This window comes from Sminthopsis crassicaudata, chromosome 4 (assembly GCF_048593235.1).
Source record: "Sminthopsis crassicaudata isolate SCR6 chromosome 4, ASM4859323v1, whole genome shotgun sequence".
Lineage (NCBI taxonomy): Eukaryota > Metazoa > Chordata > Mammalia > Dasyuromorphia > Dasyuridae > Sminthopsis > Sminthopsis crassicaudata.
In genome coordinates, this window is record NC_133620.1 from 238603 (window position 1) to 256758 (window position 18156).

The following is an 18156-nucleotide window of genomic DNA, read 5'->3' on the forward strand; positions in this document are numbered from 1 at the left end:
ATGAACTGTGAGTTGCAAGGGAAGCTAAGAGGCAGAGACAAGGGGGAAAGACCATTCCAGGCATAGAGCACAAGGCCCAGAGATAGGAAATGGAGTGTTGGATTTGAGGAAGTGCACTGGGCAATGAAGTGTAAGAAAACTGGGAAGGGAGGAAAGGGACTGATTATAAAGAGTTTGAAATGACAAATCAAGGAGGTTTATTTCCAGATGAAGGGGAAGCCACGGGAGCCTCATGAGTAGGAGAGTGATCTAGTCAAAAACTTGGGCTTTAAGAAGGTCCCTTTGGAAGCTGGGGGAATGGGAAGAGTTAAAGTGGAGAGAGACTTTTGGCAGGGAAACCAGTTGAAATTTTATGGTAGTAGTTAAGGGGAGACATAATTAGGGCTTGAACCAAGGTTGTGCTGGGAGAGGATGAAGAAGGGAAAATATAAAAGCAACATGAAGGTAAAAACAAGCAGATTTTGGAAAACACTTGGTTTTGAGAGATGAGTTACAGTGAGGAGCCAAGAATGACATAAAGACTGTGTGACTGGAGGGGCGGGTAGTTGGCGCAGTGGATAGAGCACCAGCCCTGAATTCAAGAGGACCTGAGTTCAAATCTGGTCTCAGACACTTAACACTTCCTAGCTGTGTGACCCTGGGCAAGTCACTTAATCCCAGCCTCAGGGGGAAAAAAACAAAAAAGACTGTGACTGGGAGCGTGATAGTATCTTCAGTAACAACAGAGAAGCTTAAGAAAGAACGATTTGGATAAAAGATGAGTTCTGATTGGGCATATTGCATTTGAGACATGATTCAATTTGAGATGTTCAAAAAGCAATTCAATTTGAGATGTTCAAAAAGCAATCAGTGATGATAATTGAACTCATCTGGGAGCTGATCACCAAGAGAAAGAGAATGAATGAAGAGAAAAGGCTTGGCAGGGGAGGGAGGGAGGGGATCTCTCATTGAGATGATAATTGAACTCATCTGGGAGCTGATCACCAAGAGAAAGAGAATGAATGAAGAGAAAAGGCTTGGCAGGGGAGGGAGGGAGGGGATGGAGTAGAAGAAAAAAATTGGGACTGAGAAAAAAACTATCAGAAAGGTAGGAAGAGGAAGAGGTAGCAATGTTGTGAAAGCTTAGAGAGGAGAGGAAGGGAAAAAAGAAGGAAGGGAAGGAGGAGAAAAGGACAGAAGGAAGGAAAGAAAAGTGTAATAACTTGAAAAAAGACATTGGAGGGGCAGCTAGATGCTGCAGTGGATGGAGTGCTGGCTCTGAAGTCAGGAGGGCCAAAGTTCAAATGTGACCTCAGGCACATAATAGTTCGTAGGTGTGTGACCCTGGGCAAGTCACTTAACCCCAGTTGTTTCAGCAAAAAAAAAAAAAAAAAAAAAAAAAAAAAAAAAAAAAAAAAGAAAAAAGAAAAAAGAAAAGAAAAGAAAAGAAAAAAAGAAAAAAGAAAAAAGGTATAGGATCACCGAGGATGACTAAGATGTCTTTGAAAAAAAAGCAAAAGAGAGGAGCAGAAACTCTGGATCCAGTGCTCTATCCAGTAAGCCACAAAGCTGCCTTCACAACCTTAGAAGTCAGAGAGAAGCACTTTCTTCCACAAATATCTGAAGGGAGCATCAAAATTGTTTCCAAGCTTCATGAGATCTCTACAGACTGTGCTACTTCTGAACTACGTCTGTGGACGTGACCTGGATCAAAGAATTGGACACTGTGGTGATTTGGAATATTCTTTTTATTTATTTATTTTTTTATTTTTTAACATTTTATTTTCCGACAATTAAAGGTAACACCATATTTTAACATTCATTGGGATTTTTAAGTCTTGAGTTACAGATTCTATTCTTCCTTCCCTCTCCTTTCCCCTCCCAGAGACAACATGATGTAGGTTATCCAAAGCATGTTTAAACAATCGCCAAATTTAAAAAAAAAAAATTGTCCAATGCAACTGGAAATTCTTCTTTTTCTTTTTAAGATGTACTTTGTCTCCTGGAGCTTCTCCTTGCACTTGGCAGAAGACTTTTCTAGTCCATCCGTTCTGGGACCAATGGAGAATGGGCAAGAATCACAGAGTTTTCTGGTCCCTCAGTTCCAAGCAGAACTTCTCAGGTATTCTTCTCAGGATACACAATACCAGTTCATTTGCTTGATCGATGGTGGAAAGGTCACATAAGCAAGTAACAATTAAGTAATTCCTGGGGAGCAATTTTTTAAAACATCATCTTCCAACACTTGATTGATGGGAGCTGTAATGGGAGATGTGGTTTTTCAGGTGTGGTTTTTTGTTGCTTGAAAAGGAAGGTATTGGGGGCAGCTAGGTGGCGCAGTGGATAGAGCACCTGTCCTGAAGTCAGGAGGACCAGAGTCCTCCTGGTCTCAGACACTTAACACTTCCTAGCTGTGTGACCCTGGGCAAGTCACTCAACCCCAACCTCAGGGGGGAAAAAAAAAAAAAAAAAAAAAAGGTATCTCCTAATCAGGATGATCATTAGGCAGGCATCTACTGGGGACTCCTGGGGCATATAATGAGAGATCCAGGGATGCTTTCATTATCAGGAAGACAGGGAGAGAAGCAAGGTCTCATGGGCTTTTGAAAGGCCTTGTCTGGGAAGCTACAGAGAAGAGATCTGTCCAAGACATTGTAAAATGCGATATGTCCTCTTTCATAATCCAGGAAGATGCCCACTTTGGGGATGGGTGGGCTTGGTTGATAGCCATCCTGTGAATTCCACAGAAAGAAACGATCTTTCTGTCTGCAGCCAGCCAGGGTCCTGACATCCTCGGGGAATGGGGAGCACCTCCACTTTCTGCTGGAGGACTCTTCACAGACTCCCACTTCCCACTCTGTCTTTTCTCCCACCTCCACTTCCCAATAGTGCCTACCTGAGGTGAAGGTCTGGGCACCCAGGACGATCAGCAAATGGACAAATCTATCTTTGTTGTAGGGCAGGTCCTGGGGGACGCTTGTGTATTTGACGCTCTTCAGGTCTTCGGACACCATGAGATGAATGTTGGCTGTGTCAGGATCCAGAGTTATATCTCTGAAGAAGGTCATGAGCATTTCTCTCAGACAAAAGATGGGAAAGATGGTCCAGTCCTCAGACACAACCTCTGGCTCTTGATGGAGCAGCTTCTCACTCTTGTCCAGGGTGCCTTTCATACCCTGGACCATTTCTGAGGGGGTCTCCTCCACATGCGTCTCCACTTCCAACAGCAGACTTTTCACACGTTGGATGTCTTGTGACAGTTTGACTTTCTGCCTGTCATACTTCACTATGTTGTGGCTGAATTGTTCCTTCATTTCTAGTAATTGTACATTTTCTTGCTCCCTTAATAACTGACACATTTTGTCATATTCAGACATAAGTAAGTTTTGGGAATGAAGGGCGTACTTCGTACATCTTGCCTTTGCCCTTATGACATGGTCCAGTTCCTCCTGCAGACGGTCTTCTTTCCTTTTTAAGAACTTCTGTGCCTCCAAGATCTTCTCCTTGCCCATGGCAGCCACCTTTTCCAAGGGAAGGACGCAGTGATTCCTGTGTTCTGGGGCTAAGGAACAGGAATGACAGAGGATTCTGTGGTCATCCTCACAGAAGAGCTTCTCCTTTTCTCCATGTTTCTCACAGGTGCTCGGGCCCACAAGGGCCTGCACTAGATGAGGTCTGAGCATTTTGGTGATGATGGACAGCTGCTGCAGGCTCCTGTTGCTCACCAGGTCCGTGCCATGATTGATATCTGCTCTGCACTCTGGGCAGGCTGAGGTTTCCTGGGCTCCCACCCTGCACTGTCTAAGACAGCCTTTGCAAAAGCTATGGCCACAATTGACAGTCACTGGATCTGTGAAGTAGCCCAAGCAGATGGAGCAAGTGACGCTTGCTTGGAGATCTTTAATCAAGTCTTTGACATCCATGTCTCTGGGCTCTCAGTTCCTCCCTTCTCAGATGCTCCTCTCAGGAGAGACAATGCTGGCTCTTTCCCTGGAGCTCTGGCAGGAAAAGTTGCCAGGGATGAGATGTTGCAGGCTTTTATATGTCTTCCTCTGACTTGGCCCCGCCTTTACTCCACCCACCAAAGGTGAGAACTCCTGAGCTTGGAGAGACTTTCCATGGTCTGCTCTGGGGCCGAGTTCCCACCTTGGTCCTTCTTGCATAATAATGAGCTACAATCCCCACTGGAGTTTACACCTAGACTCTGCTCTGGGGCCGAGTTCCCACCTTGGTCCTTCTTGCATAGTAATGAGCTACAATCCCCACTGGAGTTTACAGCTAGACTCTGCTCTAGGGCTAAGTTCCCACCTTGGTCCTTCTTGCATAGTAATGAGCTACAATCCCCACTGGAGTTTACACCTAGACTCTGCTCTAGGGCTAAGTTCCCACCTTGGTCCTTCTTGCATAGTAATGAGCTACAATCCCCACTGGAGTTTACACCTAGACTCTGCTCTGGGGCTGAGTTCCCACCTTGGTCCTTCTTGCATAGTAATGAGCTACAATCCCCACTGGAGTTTACACCTAGACTCTGCTCTGGGGCTGAGTTCCCACCTTGGTCCTTCTTGCATAGTAATGAGCTACAATCCCCACTGGAGTTTACACCTAGACTCTAGAGCAGAGTTGTCTGGCCCCTCAATTCCAAGTAGACTGACCCCTGATTCCTCTTTGTGGAAGCTTTTGAGCATTTCTCTCAAGCTCCATTCAGGGAAAGCAATCTCTGATTCTTTAGGGAGTAGCTTCTCATTTTGTTCCAAGAAGCATTGCAAGTCCTGGAGTATTTCTTCTTTTGTCTTAAAAGTATTTTATTTTTTTTTCTCAGTTATATGTCAAGACAATTTTTACCATTCATTGTTACAAGATTTTGAGTTCCAAATTTCTCTCCTTCCCTACCTCCCTTCTTCCCAAGATAGTAGACAATTTGATATAAATTATATATGTGCAATTATATAACATCTAAATCCCTGTTACAATTGTGAAAGAAGAAAGAAATCAGAAGGGAAAAAATCATGAAATAATTAAAGTCAGTGAAAGAAATATGCTTTGACCTGCACTCAGAGTTCAGCTGGTTTTTTTCATCTGGATATGAATAGCATTTTCTATCATCAGCCATTGGACTTGGCTTGGATCATAGTATTACTAACAAGAGGAGTTGATAGTTCCTAGTTGATCATCACACCATGTGGCTGATGCTGTGTACAACATTTTCCTAATTTCTGCTCATTTCACTTCACTTCCTATCAGTTCATACAAATCCCTCCTGGCTTTTTAAAAATCTGTGTGCTTATTATCTCTGCATGGTAGTATTCCATCACATTCATATGCTACAACTTGTTCAGCCATTCCCCAATTCATGGACATCCCCTCAACATCAAATACCACAATGAAGAGGGCTGTTAGAAAGATTTTTACATTTGGAGGTCCTTTTCCCTTTTCTGTGTTCTCTTTGGGATACTGATCACTAGATCATAGTTAGTCATAGTTATGTAAACTGTCCCCCTGGTCTTTGGGGAGGAGGTTAGAGAAACCCTAAAATCTCAATTCCTCCTGTCCTCTGGATGGGACCCCACCTTCCTATTCAGGGGGGAACTCCCAGATGGTGATCTCCATCTACAATTCAATTGGAGATCTTGGCCTGAGGCAATCATCACCCTTTATTGAATTGAAAATTAGTCCTTCAAATTCATCAGGAAATTCCTCCCTAGCTTTGGGCCACAAAAATCTAATATAATCAAAGGCTGCATCCCAAACTTTTGCTCAAAATCCTTTTTGAGATCTGGCCCCCTAGGAAATTGTTTCTCAATGTAATAAACCCATTGTTGCCACAAACCCTGCCTGCATTTGGGATTGAGAATTGTTTTGCAAGAACCTGAGAACCAGCCAGGGGATCCTCTCTCACCCCTCATTTCTCACATCTTTGTAATGCATAGTCGGGTTGGCCTTTAGGCATACTTTCAAATTGCTCTCCAGAATGACTGGATTAGTTCACAACTCTACTGAGTGTGTATTATTGTCCCAATTTCCCCTCAAGCTAACATTTGCCATTTGCCTTTTTTTTTTTTTTTTTTTAATATTAGCCAATCTGACAAGTGTCAGGTGTTACCTCGAATATTTCTTCATATCAATCTAGGTAGCTTTTATTTGTTTATCTGAAAATTACCTTTTTATATCCTTTGATGATTTATCAGTTGAGGAGTGGCTTGTATTCTTATAAATTTCACAGTGTTCTTTATATGTTTGAGAAATGAGGGCTTTCTTGTTTTCCAGCTTTCTCTTTTCTTTCTAATCTTGATTGCATTGATTTTGTTTATGCAAAAGTTTGAAAATTGCTATCATCAATGTTATCTTTCCTATATGCAAAATGTCATTTCCTTCCTAATCTCTTTTAATTAGGTCTATTTTACTTTTACTTTGAGATCTGGATTGATAAACCTGCTTTTTTTTTTTTTTTTTAAGCTTCAGCTGAAGCATAACAGATTCTGATCCAGCCCTTTATATTAAGGGCTGTGTCTCTTTTTGCTTTAAATGTTTTCTTGTGAATCTATTTTTTCCTCTCTTTTCTACCTGGTAAAAGAGAAAAACAAAACCCTTGCAACAAAATTTCATAGTCAAGAAAAATAAGTTCCTGCTTTGGCCAAATCCAGAAAGGTCTCATTTTGCATCTGGACTTCCTTCATCTCTGTCAAGAAGTTAGCAGCATGCTTCATCATTCATACTCTGGAATCCTTTTAGACGATCCTCTCTTCTCCAGTCCTTCAAGGGCCCAAGAAGTGTCTGCTCTGCCCTCCGAATCTCAGCAGAACGCTTGCACTCCAGAACCTCTTCCTTATCAGAAACAGGACCCAGGGTCCAAAGACATAGGACTCCCCTCTCCACCGGAGTCGAGTTCTTATAGATATGGAGATTTGCTGTTTCCACACTCCTTTTTAATCATTCCTTCCTGTCCCACTCCTCTATTGGGTCGGGATTTAATGGAGAAGCTGGGAACCCCATTCTCTCTGCTCAAATCTCCAAGTGATATATTTGTGCTCCTTCTGAGACCCTCCCATGTTCCTTATGAAATCTGGGAGGACACAGACTCTTCCGTCTGGGATCAGGACATTCCTGGAAGGGCAACGCATGCTACACCAGCCCTCATTAAGCTACGGGATCCTACTGGGATCCCACATAGACGGCGGTATCCAATTAATCAGGAGGACAGGATCGGGTTACAGCCTTTGACTGAGAAGTTCCATAAGTTTAAACTTCTGATTCCCTGCCAGTCTCCCTGTAATACTCCTATCTTTCCCGTTAAGAAAGCGAATGGGGATTATTGTATGGTACAGGATTTAAAGGCAATTAATGAAGCAGTTATCCCAATCCATCCCATAGTCTGGAATATTCTTAAAAGCTTAAAAAAAGCATCCCATCATTGAAGGCAATTTTCACATGTCTCAGGGCTCCTCACAGCGTTGAGCTCTGCTGGGAGAGTCCAAGGGGCTCCCCATGTCTTTTCTTAATCACATCTAACACAGGAAATAGAAGAATATTTCCATGAGGCTGTGAACATGGCTCAATCATTGGCTTATTTTTAGGCAGGAAGGAAAGGAGGGAGATGGGAAATGGGAGTGAAAGGAGACTGACACCCAGATAATAATGGAGGAGAGATTAAGGGGAAGAGAGAGAGAGAGACAGAGACAGAGACACAGAGAGAGGCAGAGACACAGAAAGTGAGATAGAGAGACAAAGAAAGAAAGAGTCAGAGACACAAACAGAAAGACAGAGACAGAGATGCACACTAGAGATAGAGGCAGAGATAGAGAGAGACAGAGAAAGATGGAGACACAGACAGACAAAGATAGAGGGGAGAGGGAGAGAGAGAAGAGACAGGGAGGAAGGAAGGAGGGAGAGATGGGAAGTAGGAAATGGGAGAGAAAGAAGATAGTAATTTGAGTGAAAGAAGAGAGAGAGGGAAGAGAGAAAAGAAGAAAGAAAAAAAAACCACTACAGAATGGTCTTGTAGATCTCTGCTCCAGTCCAACCATATCTACATCAATGGGCTTAATTCTGAACACAATAGTTTAAGAAGGACATTGACAAACCTCCAGAAGTTGGGGAACCAGGATGATGACAGACCTTCAGTTCTTGACATATAAAGGGAAATCAAAGGAACTGGGGATTAAACATCCCTTGAGAAGAGGAGTTTAGAGACAGACATGTTGGCTTTCTTAAGCCAATATGAAAGGTTGTCAGGTATGGGAAAGAGACATTAAAGTTGTTCAGGTATCAGAAAACAGAACCACACTCAGAGGAAATTACAAAGAGACGAATTTAGGTTCGCTGTCAGCAAACATTCTGCTGATCAGAGCCTTTCTGGAGTGACATGGAATGCCTCAGGAGGTAGTAAGGTCTATCACTGGAGTCTTCTAGCAAGGATGCATGACCATTATTGGGATGTTTAAGAGAGGCTCCTTTTCTTTTTTTTTTTTTTTTTTTTTTTTTTTTTTTAATGAAGACTAGATAAGTCACTGAGCTATTTCCCATATCTGCAGTCCTAGGATTCTGGAAATTCTTTTAAGTGGGTTTTCTTCTATTTCTTTGAGTTCCTCAAAAATAATCTCTAGGAGATCAGTGAGAGTCCTATGACCACTAATGCAGATGGACCACTGTGGTAGCAGGGCTGATTCAGTGGAGTCAAAAAAAGAGCAAATGACTCATTTCATTTGCCACCCAGCCACCCACCCTAGGAAGTCAAGCTCTGTCTAGTGTGAGACCTTGCCATCCGCCCTTTGCTTTGTTCCCTTTCCCATCTCACTACTTTGCACCCCTGGATCTTGATCTGTAAATAGTGTTCAATTCACTACTACCATTATTACTGGAAAGGGCATGACTGGGGATTCTCCCTGTGGCCAAACCATGGTCACTTATCCTCCCTTGACTATTCCCATTCTTCTAGAGTATGAACTCTTTACTAGATTGAGAGGAGGGGTTATTTCCCTTCTGATTTCTCTCCCAGTGCCCAGGACAGTGCCACTTAGCTTGTTGATTGAATCATGATTATTTGACAGTTGCCTATTCTTCGGCATGTTTGTATCCCCTCGAGATTATGAGTGTTAAGGGCTGGAGCTCTCCTTGCATGTGTACCTCCATTATCCAGCTCAGTGCCTGGCTCAGAGGAATTGCTTCATAGGTATTCGTGCATTCATTCAGTTCATAAAATAAAATTCTGGTTTTCATAAAGAATAGAAAAAGATTAACAGAGTATTGTCCTATACACACATACACACACACACACACACACACACACCACACACAAAAATTCACTTCCCTGTATTTGTGTGTGTGTGTGTGTATGTGTGTATGTATGTAAACACTGACCATGCTCTTTAAATGTATTAAGTAATTCAAAAAAATGGGAAGTCTTGCCAAAGTATCTAGAATTTAATCCCAATTATGTATGAAATTGTCTTCTAGAGAGTGGCTTATTTAAATATATTTAATATATTAACCATATTTAATATATTAAACATTATAAAAATTATAATTAGTTAAATATTATATAGTATTAATAATTATATTAAATATTATATAATTAATATATTAAATATAATAAAATTATGATTATTTAAATATTATATAGTATTAATAATTATATTAAATATTATATAATTAATATGTTAAATATAATAAAATTATGGTTAGTTAAATATTATATAGTATTAATAATTATAATATTAAATATTATATAATTAATATATTAAATATATCCACAGACAATGGATAGCTGTATGACTGAAACTAAGAAGGGCCTTCTTTTCTTTGACCCAAATTATTCCCAGACAAGTCAATATTTGGACAGAGAATATGTTTATGGAAGAAGTCGTAGCTTTGACAGCTATCTGTGCCTTGCCAAGAAGGACAGCCAACTTCATCCTCAGATATTGGATGTAGCCTGACGTTGGCTACAAAGGTGAGAGGTAAAGGGGAGGTTACAAACCCAAGGACCCCAGCAGGAAAGAATGCAATGGTTGGGGCTGGGACCCTAGCTAGTACAATATCTGCTACGAGAACTTGAGCCTCTGTGGATGAAGAAAGATGATCTCTGAGCTGCCGACTATTTGATTTTCCAAAATTAAATTGTTCTTGTTACCCCAGAATCAAGGCCTTGGTTTGGCACACTGTGATGGAGAGATGGTGCCCTTACACGTGGGTGCTGTGTAGATGCCCGGTGGATGTGAGTCCTGGCTGTGGTAGTCCATCCACACTCTTGTCTGCAGTGACTACCAGAAATGGGAGCAGCACAGGCATCCAGATGCATTTGGCATCTGCTGTTTGTGTTGTGGACTTCCCCTGTCTACACTGTCTGCTCCTCCACTGTCTACAATAAACCTCAAAATAATGGGTGGGCCAGAAGCATGGCCTGTTTACAGGGCATCGAAGGGGATGGTATGGACAGCAAGGAGGCTGATTTTCCACGTGTGTCTGTGACTGAGTGCTCATGTGTGTGTGTGTCTCTGTGTGTGGGTGTGGGTGTAATTGGGTGCACCATTTAAGGTAAGGGAGTTAGAGAAATTCTAATTGTTTTATTTATTTTTATTCCTTAATTGAGATAGCAAAGATTACTGTTACAGATGATAATGGCTTTTCTCCAAAGAAATCATTGTTGTCACATTAAATATCATTTATCTTCACAGCCAGACAAGGGAAGGGATGGTGGGGAAGGGTAGGGAAGGATGAGAGGAGATAAGCATGAAGAGTATGATGGGACCAGACCAGTGAAGGGAAGGAGAGGAGACAATTCTATTTAGAGGTGAATCGTGTGTGTGTGTGTGTGTGTGTGTGTGTGTGTGTGTGTGTGTGTGTGTGTGTGTGAGAGAGAGAGAGAGAGAGAGAGAGAGAGAGAGAGAGAGAGAGAGAGAAAGAGAGAGAGAGAGAGTGATGAGAGAGAGAGAAGTGACTAATTCATGGTCATGCATTACTCAGAGAACATAAAACTGGATACCAAGTTTTCTGACATCCCTTTTCATTGCTCAACACCCAGCTGCAATAAATTTCAATGGTTCCTTATTATCTTGAGGAGCAAAAATCAAGTCCTCAGCTCTGTATTTCTAACTTTTCTCAAACTGGTCCATTTCCCCCTTCCTACTGTTTTGTGGGATTCAAAGTCTCTTTTCCACTGGCTCCTTGCAGTTCCTTGAAGTGCCCTGCCCCTCCTACCTGGTGCCTTTCTATGGTGGCCCTTGTTCCTCCTCAGTCCTCTTCCTTTTTCCCTAGTTCCTTTAAGACTTGGCTCAGATCTCATACTTGGCAGATCTTTCTCAGTTCCCTCGGCTGCTGACGTGTTTGTTCCCTATATGATTACTTTTAGTCCATTCTGTACATGCTTTGGATGTCCTGAGTTATTTGCATGTTGTCTCTCCCCATAGAATGGGAGCTCCTCAAGGGCAGAGAGTGTTTATGTCTTTTTTTGTACCCCTAGAACTTAGTATGGCACCTGGCACATAGTAGGCATTTAGAAAACATTCATTAATTGTTGTCTGCAGCGATTACCAGAAATGGAGAGCAGCAAGGCATTCTTTCAGTTTTTAAAGGATTTTCAGCCCAGATCATCTGATCTTTGCAAAAACCAGAGAAATAAGTAACAGAGCAATTGTATCTCCACTTGATGGATGAGGCAAGTGAAATGGCACCTTGCTGTGCCATCTTTCTGCCAAGATTAGAAACACAAAATTTATCACAATTTTTCATTGTTTACTTGTCTTATTTAAGGAGAAGATTTCTCTCTCCTTCTATCTGTGTAGTAGTAGCCCTGTTATAAGTCTAGGGTATCCAGATGATATCTTCCCAGAAATCAGCTGGAGTCAGGATAATCAAAAGTCTTTATTCTTGGTCTTTTGCCGTCGAGGTCAGGGGATTAGATCTAGCAATCTCCACGCCTCCTTCCTCTCTCTCCACCACCAGAAGAATACCTCAATCTCCTCCTCCTACTCTACACACTCATGTCACTTCCCCTCCTTTGTCCACAGCCCCGATCTAGCCAGCACAGAATAGTTGGGGAGGGTCATCCTTCAAACATGTTAATAGAGAATTGTCCAAATGGCAATGAGTCTCACGTGCTCCATTATCCAAGTGCATTTGCTCAGTTCTAGCCCTTTACACTCAGACCCTCTTCTGTGACCTGATTCAAGCAAACTCTCAGTGGATGCTAAAAGAGGATTTTCCTTGAGAAGATAATAGACGGGCTAGTGGTGATTTGGATCCCAACTTGGGGATGTTGAAATTGTCCTTATTTATTGCATCCTATTGAGATAAAGAATGGCTCGTGACCCCCTTTGGTATTTTAATGGCTAATCCAAGGTCATAGAATAAAGTTATAATAAAAATTCATGGAAACAGCTGGGTTGTGAGTCCTGGGTTTTCATGTCGAGGGGAACTCCTGCAACCATAAAATGGACAAGCTGTGCAGAGCCTGGCAACCAGCTCACTATCAAATTTTGATGAAAGTTTACAGAGAAACAACTTCCCCCAAATCCTTGGCCAAAAAGAGTTTGCTTTTATGGAGCTGCAGTCTCTCTGAAGGTCTTCTCACATTGGGAAAACCCAATAAAGGGGCAGGTGCTGGAAGGGTGACTGCTTTTGACCTTGAGATTCAGGTGATTCTGTGTATAAAACCAAATGGGGGATGGAGAAGAGCCAAAAAGAGGTAATTAAGAAAAATAGGTCATAACCTAGTAACCTAGTAAAGTATTAACTGAATAATTAACTTTATCACTGCCCTCCCTAGTTAAATGAATACTTGATGACTCATGTCACTCAAGTCTGAAATGACTTTGATTTCACCCTAAATCTGAGTGCCTGGTATTCCTTTCAGAGTACTTAGGGCTCTAAGGCTAAACAGTTTCCCAATCTTCCAGCTTCCCAGAAAGCAGAACCAGGAGCAGGAAGGACAAAATAGACAAGGTGTGCCAGGAGCAACTTTCCCCCAAATGTTTAAATGGCATATCCAAAAGGGCAAAGAACAGTTGAAAGAGGGAAAGAAAATGCCTAAGTCCTTCCAACCAGAAGCACTGATAGCTCGAGAGCCCATTCAGGGACTAAAAAGTATTTCACTCCCATTATCTTACTGGATTCATATAAGAACTCTTATGAGTAAGGTCATACAAACAAGACGAGACCCATTTTATAAAGGAAGAAACTGAGGTTCAGAGATGCCAAGAAATTTGCCCAGATTCACAAAGTCTACAAAGGTGAGGGACAGGATTTAAGTCAAGGGATCTCCTGACTCCAATAGTGTTTGTGCCATGTCACAAATACACCTTTTCAATCGACCTGGATAGTATCTAGGTTTATTTCTCTTTGGCAGAGATTGGTAACAAACCATGGCACACCAATGGCATAGATATCTAGAGAAATTGGTTTTCCTCATTGTAAAGATGAAGTGATTGGACTAAATGAGGTCTTGTTTAATTCTAGGTCTAAAAACCGATCCTAATGTATTCTGATGGAAGTGGAAATCTTCAACATAAAGAAAAGCCAACTCACTTCCAGTTGATCAATGATGGACAGAGGTAGCTACACCCAGAGAAGGAACACTGGGAAGTGAATGTAAATTGTTAGCACTAATATCTGTCTGCCCAGGTTGCATGTACCTTTGGATTCTAATGTTTATTGTGCAACAAGAAAATGATATTCACACACATGTATTGTACCTAGACTATATTGTAACACATGTAAAATGTATGGGATTGCCTGTCATCGGGGGGAGGGAATAGAGGGAGGGGGGGTAATTTGGAAAAATGAATACAAGGGATAATATTATAAAAAATATATATATATAATAAAAAATTATTAATTAAAAAAAACCGATCCTAAGAGCTCTAGCACATCAGGCAAATCTCCTTATGGAAGATTTAGGGAAAATCAAAGCCAAAATCAACAGAATGGGCAGACCTGGATGGATTTATCTCTAATATTGGAAAGAATTTCTATATTTATGAGCTCACCTTTCCATTAAAGCTTACAAATACTGGGCTTTCACATGCACTCCAGCTTGTACCATTGACTAAATCCACTAATTTCCAAAACCTCATTTTACACATCATTTCAAAAACTCTTATGACTGAAACTCAATCCTTTGACTAGAATACAAAGATAGCAAAAATGGACTTCTGTCTCCTTTCTTCTTTTTCTGTCTCTCCCAATCCCTCTCCCCATGTTTTTCTACAAACCTCTATAGTCAAATTGCTGGAGAAACAGGTTTTAGCGTCAACAAAATGCATATCGTTAAAGGGACCCAGGTCAACGTCAGGAATTCTGAAGAATGTTCATATTTTGGTGAACAAATGTAAATCATCTTCCTTGGTTTTGTGTTTGAAATATCTCTATTCCTGAAGCTTTGCCATTTCCTCAATAGCCAGCTGCTGCTTCTATGGTTACTTCTTGATTGCCAAATCCGATGATCTTTTCATCAGTATTTGTAATGTTCTTGGGCCCCAAAATTTGTACCTTGTAAGAATCATAACAAATATTGAGCCTTGGGGCAGCTAGGTGGCGCAGTGGATAGAGCACCAGCCCTGAATTCAGGAGGACCCCAGTTCAAATCTGGTCTCAGACACTTAACACTTCCTAGCTGTGGGACCCTGGGCAAGTCACTTACCCCCAGCCTTAAAGGGGGGGGGGGAATATCGAGCCTTCTTGGCTTCTCAGATGTATGTTATATTATAGATCGCTTTCTCTTCCTCCTCTCTGGGTTTTTATAACACTGGTCTTTCCTGCTACTTCTCTGATTGCCCCTTCTCAGACTTCTTTACTGAATCAGCATCCATATCAAGTCCTCTAACGCTGGGTGTTTTTCCAAAGCTCTATCTTGGACTTTCCCCCTTTACTCCCTACAATGGTGCACATAGTAAGCCCATCCCCTCCCTTAATTATTACCTTCATGAATCTAGTTTGTGAGCCTGGGTAGCTGAAATCAGCCTGTTCCTTGTGATCGCTCCTGTTATTGGATGTTTCCAGCTACATGTTCCATGAGCATCTCAAACTCGACATGTCCAAAATAGAGCTGATTATCTGTCCTTTCTTCTGAGCATCTCTCTTCCTATTCTTGATACCATTAACCTTTTTGTCTTTTCATTTAATCACGAATCATTCAAATTTGCAACATCTCTTGCATTCTTGACTCCTCAATCTCATTCAAACTTATCCAATCCTTCACGGTATCTTCCAAAACATCTTTTGCCTCTGTCCCACTCTCCTCACCAATACTTTCCCCATAGCCAATACCTTAGTTTGTGTCCTTAACACATCTCACCTGAACCCTTGAGATATCCTCTGAATTGGCCCCCTTGCCTCAAATCTTCCCCCCTTCCACTCATCTGCCACATAAAACTACAAAAATAATTTTCCTAATGCTCAAGGTTAACCATGTCAAAGTATCATCATTTTCAAACTGTGAGGCACATTAAAAACCCTCTAGTCCAACTACCTGATTTTACATATGGAGAGACTGAGGCCCAGAGAAGTGAAGTTATGTTGGTAATGATTGGTAGTAGTCAAATCCAGGTGCTGGGATTCCAAATCCATTGTGCTTTATATTGTTCCAACCTCCCTCTCTGATTTCTTCATTCCATCAACTCCAATGACTTCCTATTAACTAATATCAAATATAAAATGCTAATTTTGACATTAAAGGCCTTTATCATCTGGTCCAATTCTGCCTTCCCATCCTATCCACTAATGTTCAGCCAGACTGACCTTCTTACTGCTTTCTACACAACTCAATCCTGTGTCTTTGTGTTTCCACCATTCCCTTCCTTGCTTCTCCATGTCTAGATTGCTCTCCATCCTTACTTACAAGGCTTACTCATGCTTCCTTCAAGCCTCAATGACTTCTACGTGAATCCTTTCTTGACCTAGGAGACTTCCCTCAAGATGAAATCTTTTTCTAGTTTGTATAGACTTATATACTCACATTAGATTGTAAGCCTCTTGAGGGCAGGGGCTATTTTGCTAAGATCCTTGAATCCTCAGTACTGTAGCATAGGGCTTGGAACAGAGTAATCATTTGATAAAATGATTTTTGTCTGATGTCTGGACTCCTGTAACCATGAGAAATTCATCCAACTACTCCCTGCCTCGATGTCTACATCTGCAAAGTGGATCTACTGATGGTAAAAACAACTTTGAAGAGAGGAAAGGCTTAAAATTCTACTGTAGGGATTAGTGTATATTTCCATATTCATACTGGGATGTGTTCTTAACCATTTTTTAGGGATTGCTATCCCAGGTATTGCTCCAATGCTAACATAGAAATGTGTTTGTTACATAAGATGTATTGTTTGAACTATAAAAGCCACATTTTGCCGGACACTTGCCAGATCTACTTGCCTGATAGAAATGGTCATAAAAACAGAAACAATAAAACCTTCAAAATTAACATTCAAAAACAATAAAACCTTCAAAATTAACATTCGGGCATGTTTATAACCAGCTATGAGATTGGCTTTCTGAGTGGTCACTCCCTCCCAGTGACCCATGCTGACCTACCCACTCAAAGCCCTCTCTTCTTTGCTCTAAAAGGAAACCCCCCTACAAAGACCCACATAAATATCATCATGAGCCAATGAGATTATTTGTAGCAATAAGAAATAAGGAACAAACACCATATCCACAGGTGATCCACAAAGATTTGGGGATGGGAGTCGGCCACGTGGAAGTGTTCCATGGTCTTGAGAGGGAGTAAGCTTAAGAGAGAAAGCATCGTACTACATGGATTTAATGTCCAGGTTTTAGAGTCGGGGGTCTGGGTTCAAATCTTGACACTGTTATTTATTACTTCCATTTTGCTGGATAAGTCTTTAATAGAATGCCACCTCAGCTTCCTGATTTATAAAATTAAGGTGGATGATATTTTACATTTATCTTAGCCACTTAGGTAAATCCTTTCTCCTTCTCCCCTGGGCAAACCAACACCTATGAAGACCATTCACCACTAGGGGTGTCCTTCCTCCTTGCCTTTCCTTCATCACTCTCATTCCTGGCCTCTGCCGTTCAGAATCCATATAGACTACTTGACTACACCAATGATTTGGATGAGATGGGAGTCTTCAACTCTGTGCCTTCTGGTGAGATGGACAACCACCATCCGCTCTTCCACTGCTCTTTGACTCCTTACCATCCGTCCTGTCTCTACACTCTCAAGAACCCAAGATCATCATCTAGCCTGCTTATGTGAGCTAAGGATGCCTAGGGTTTGTAATCTCTGTCACTGTTATACCCTAAGACTTCCAAGCCTTTCTATGTACCTTGCAGCGGAATTCTCTTTGATGTGTCATCTCTTCCAATTAAAATGGAAGCTTCTTCAGAAAGGGGTTGTCTCATTTTTATTTTATGCTCAGAACTTAGTACAATGGTTGGCAATTTTTTTTCAGTCATTTCCAGTCATGTCCAACTCTTTGTGATCCCCAGTTGAGGGTTATTTTTGACAAAGATACCAAAGTGATTTCTATTTCCTTTTCTTTGGCTGTAGCAACAATGGGAGATCACTTGCTAAATCATAGATAGACTCAGTGTCCAAATCTTGCTGTTTCTACACCCAGACCTCCATCCCCTTCTCTCCACTCATGTAGCCATCCACTGAATTCAGGTTGCCATCATTTCCTCCTTGTCCCATTGCAATGGATTCTAAGTTGACCTCCTTGCCTCAAGTCTCTCTCTTTTTCAGTCTGTCTCCTAAACCATTACCAATCTGATTTTCCTAAAGCACAAATCTGGCCATCACTCCCAAACTCCGGTAGCTCCTTATTACCTTCAAAATAAAATGTAAAATACTCTGGCATTTAAAATCTAGCATAGTCCATCCTCAACTTACTTTTCCAACAGTATTGTACATTATCACCATCCTCCCCAGTATCATATCAGACTGTCCATTTTCCATGCTTGGAATACTCTCCTCCCATATCTAATTTCTCAGATTCCCTAGGTCACCTCCTGGGCTGGATCCAGCATTATTTTCTACATAAGGGCTTTCCTGAAACTTCTCCACCTGGGAGCCACCTAGTTTTGTCTGTTTCTCTGTATCCCTGGTAGCCAGAATATTGACTCACACATAGTAGGTACTCAATAAATGCCTGTTATTTAATTGATTGATTATTCTATCTCCTGATAGAGGAAATGAGAAGTCCTATAGGGCAAAGCCAAAAC

At 41.4% G+C, this 18156-nt stretch overlaps 1 protein-coding gene across 1 annotated transcript; it reads right to left on the reverse strand.

The window, feature by feature from the left end:
• Positions 1-230: 230 nt before the first annotated feature.
• Positions 231-3902, reverse strand: LOC141538805 (putative E3 ubiquitin-protein ligase TRIML1). The gene is made up of 2 exons (XM_074260628.1): positions 2876-3902; positions 231-289 (listed from the first exon to the last, which is right to left on the reverse strand). Exons 1-2 carry the CDS (start codon positions 3900-3902, stop codon positions 231-233), a joined length of 1086 nt encoding a protein of 361 aa, XP_074116729.1.
• Positions 3903-18156: the final 14254 nt, after the last annotated feature.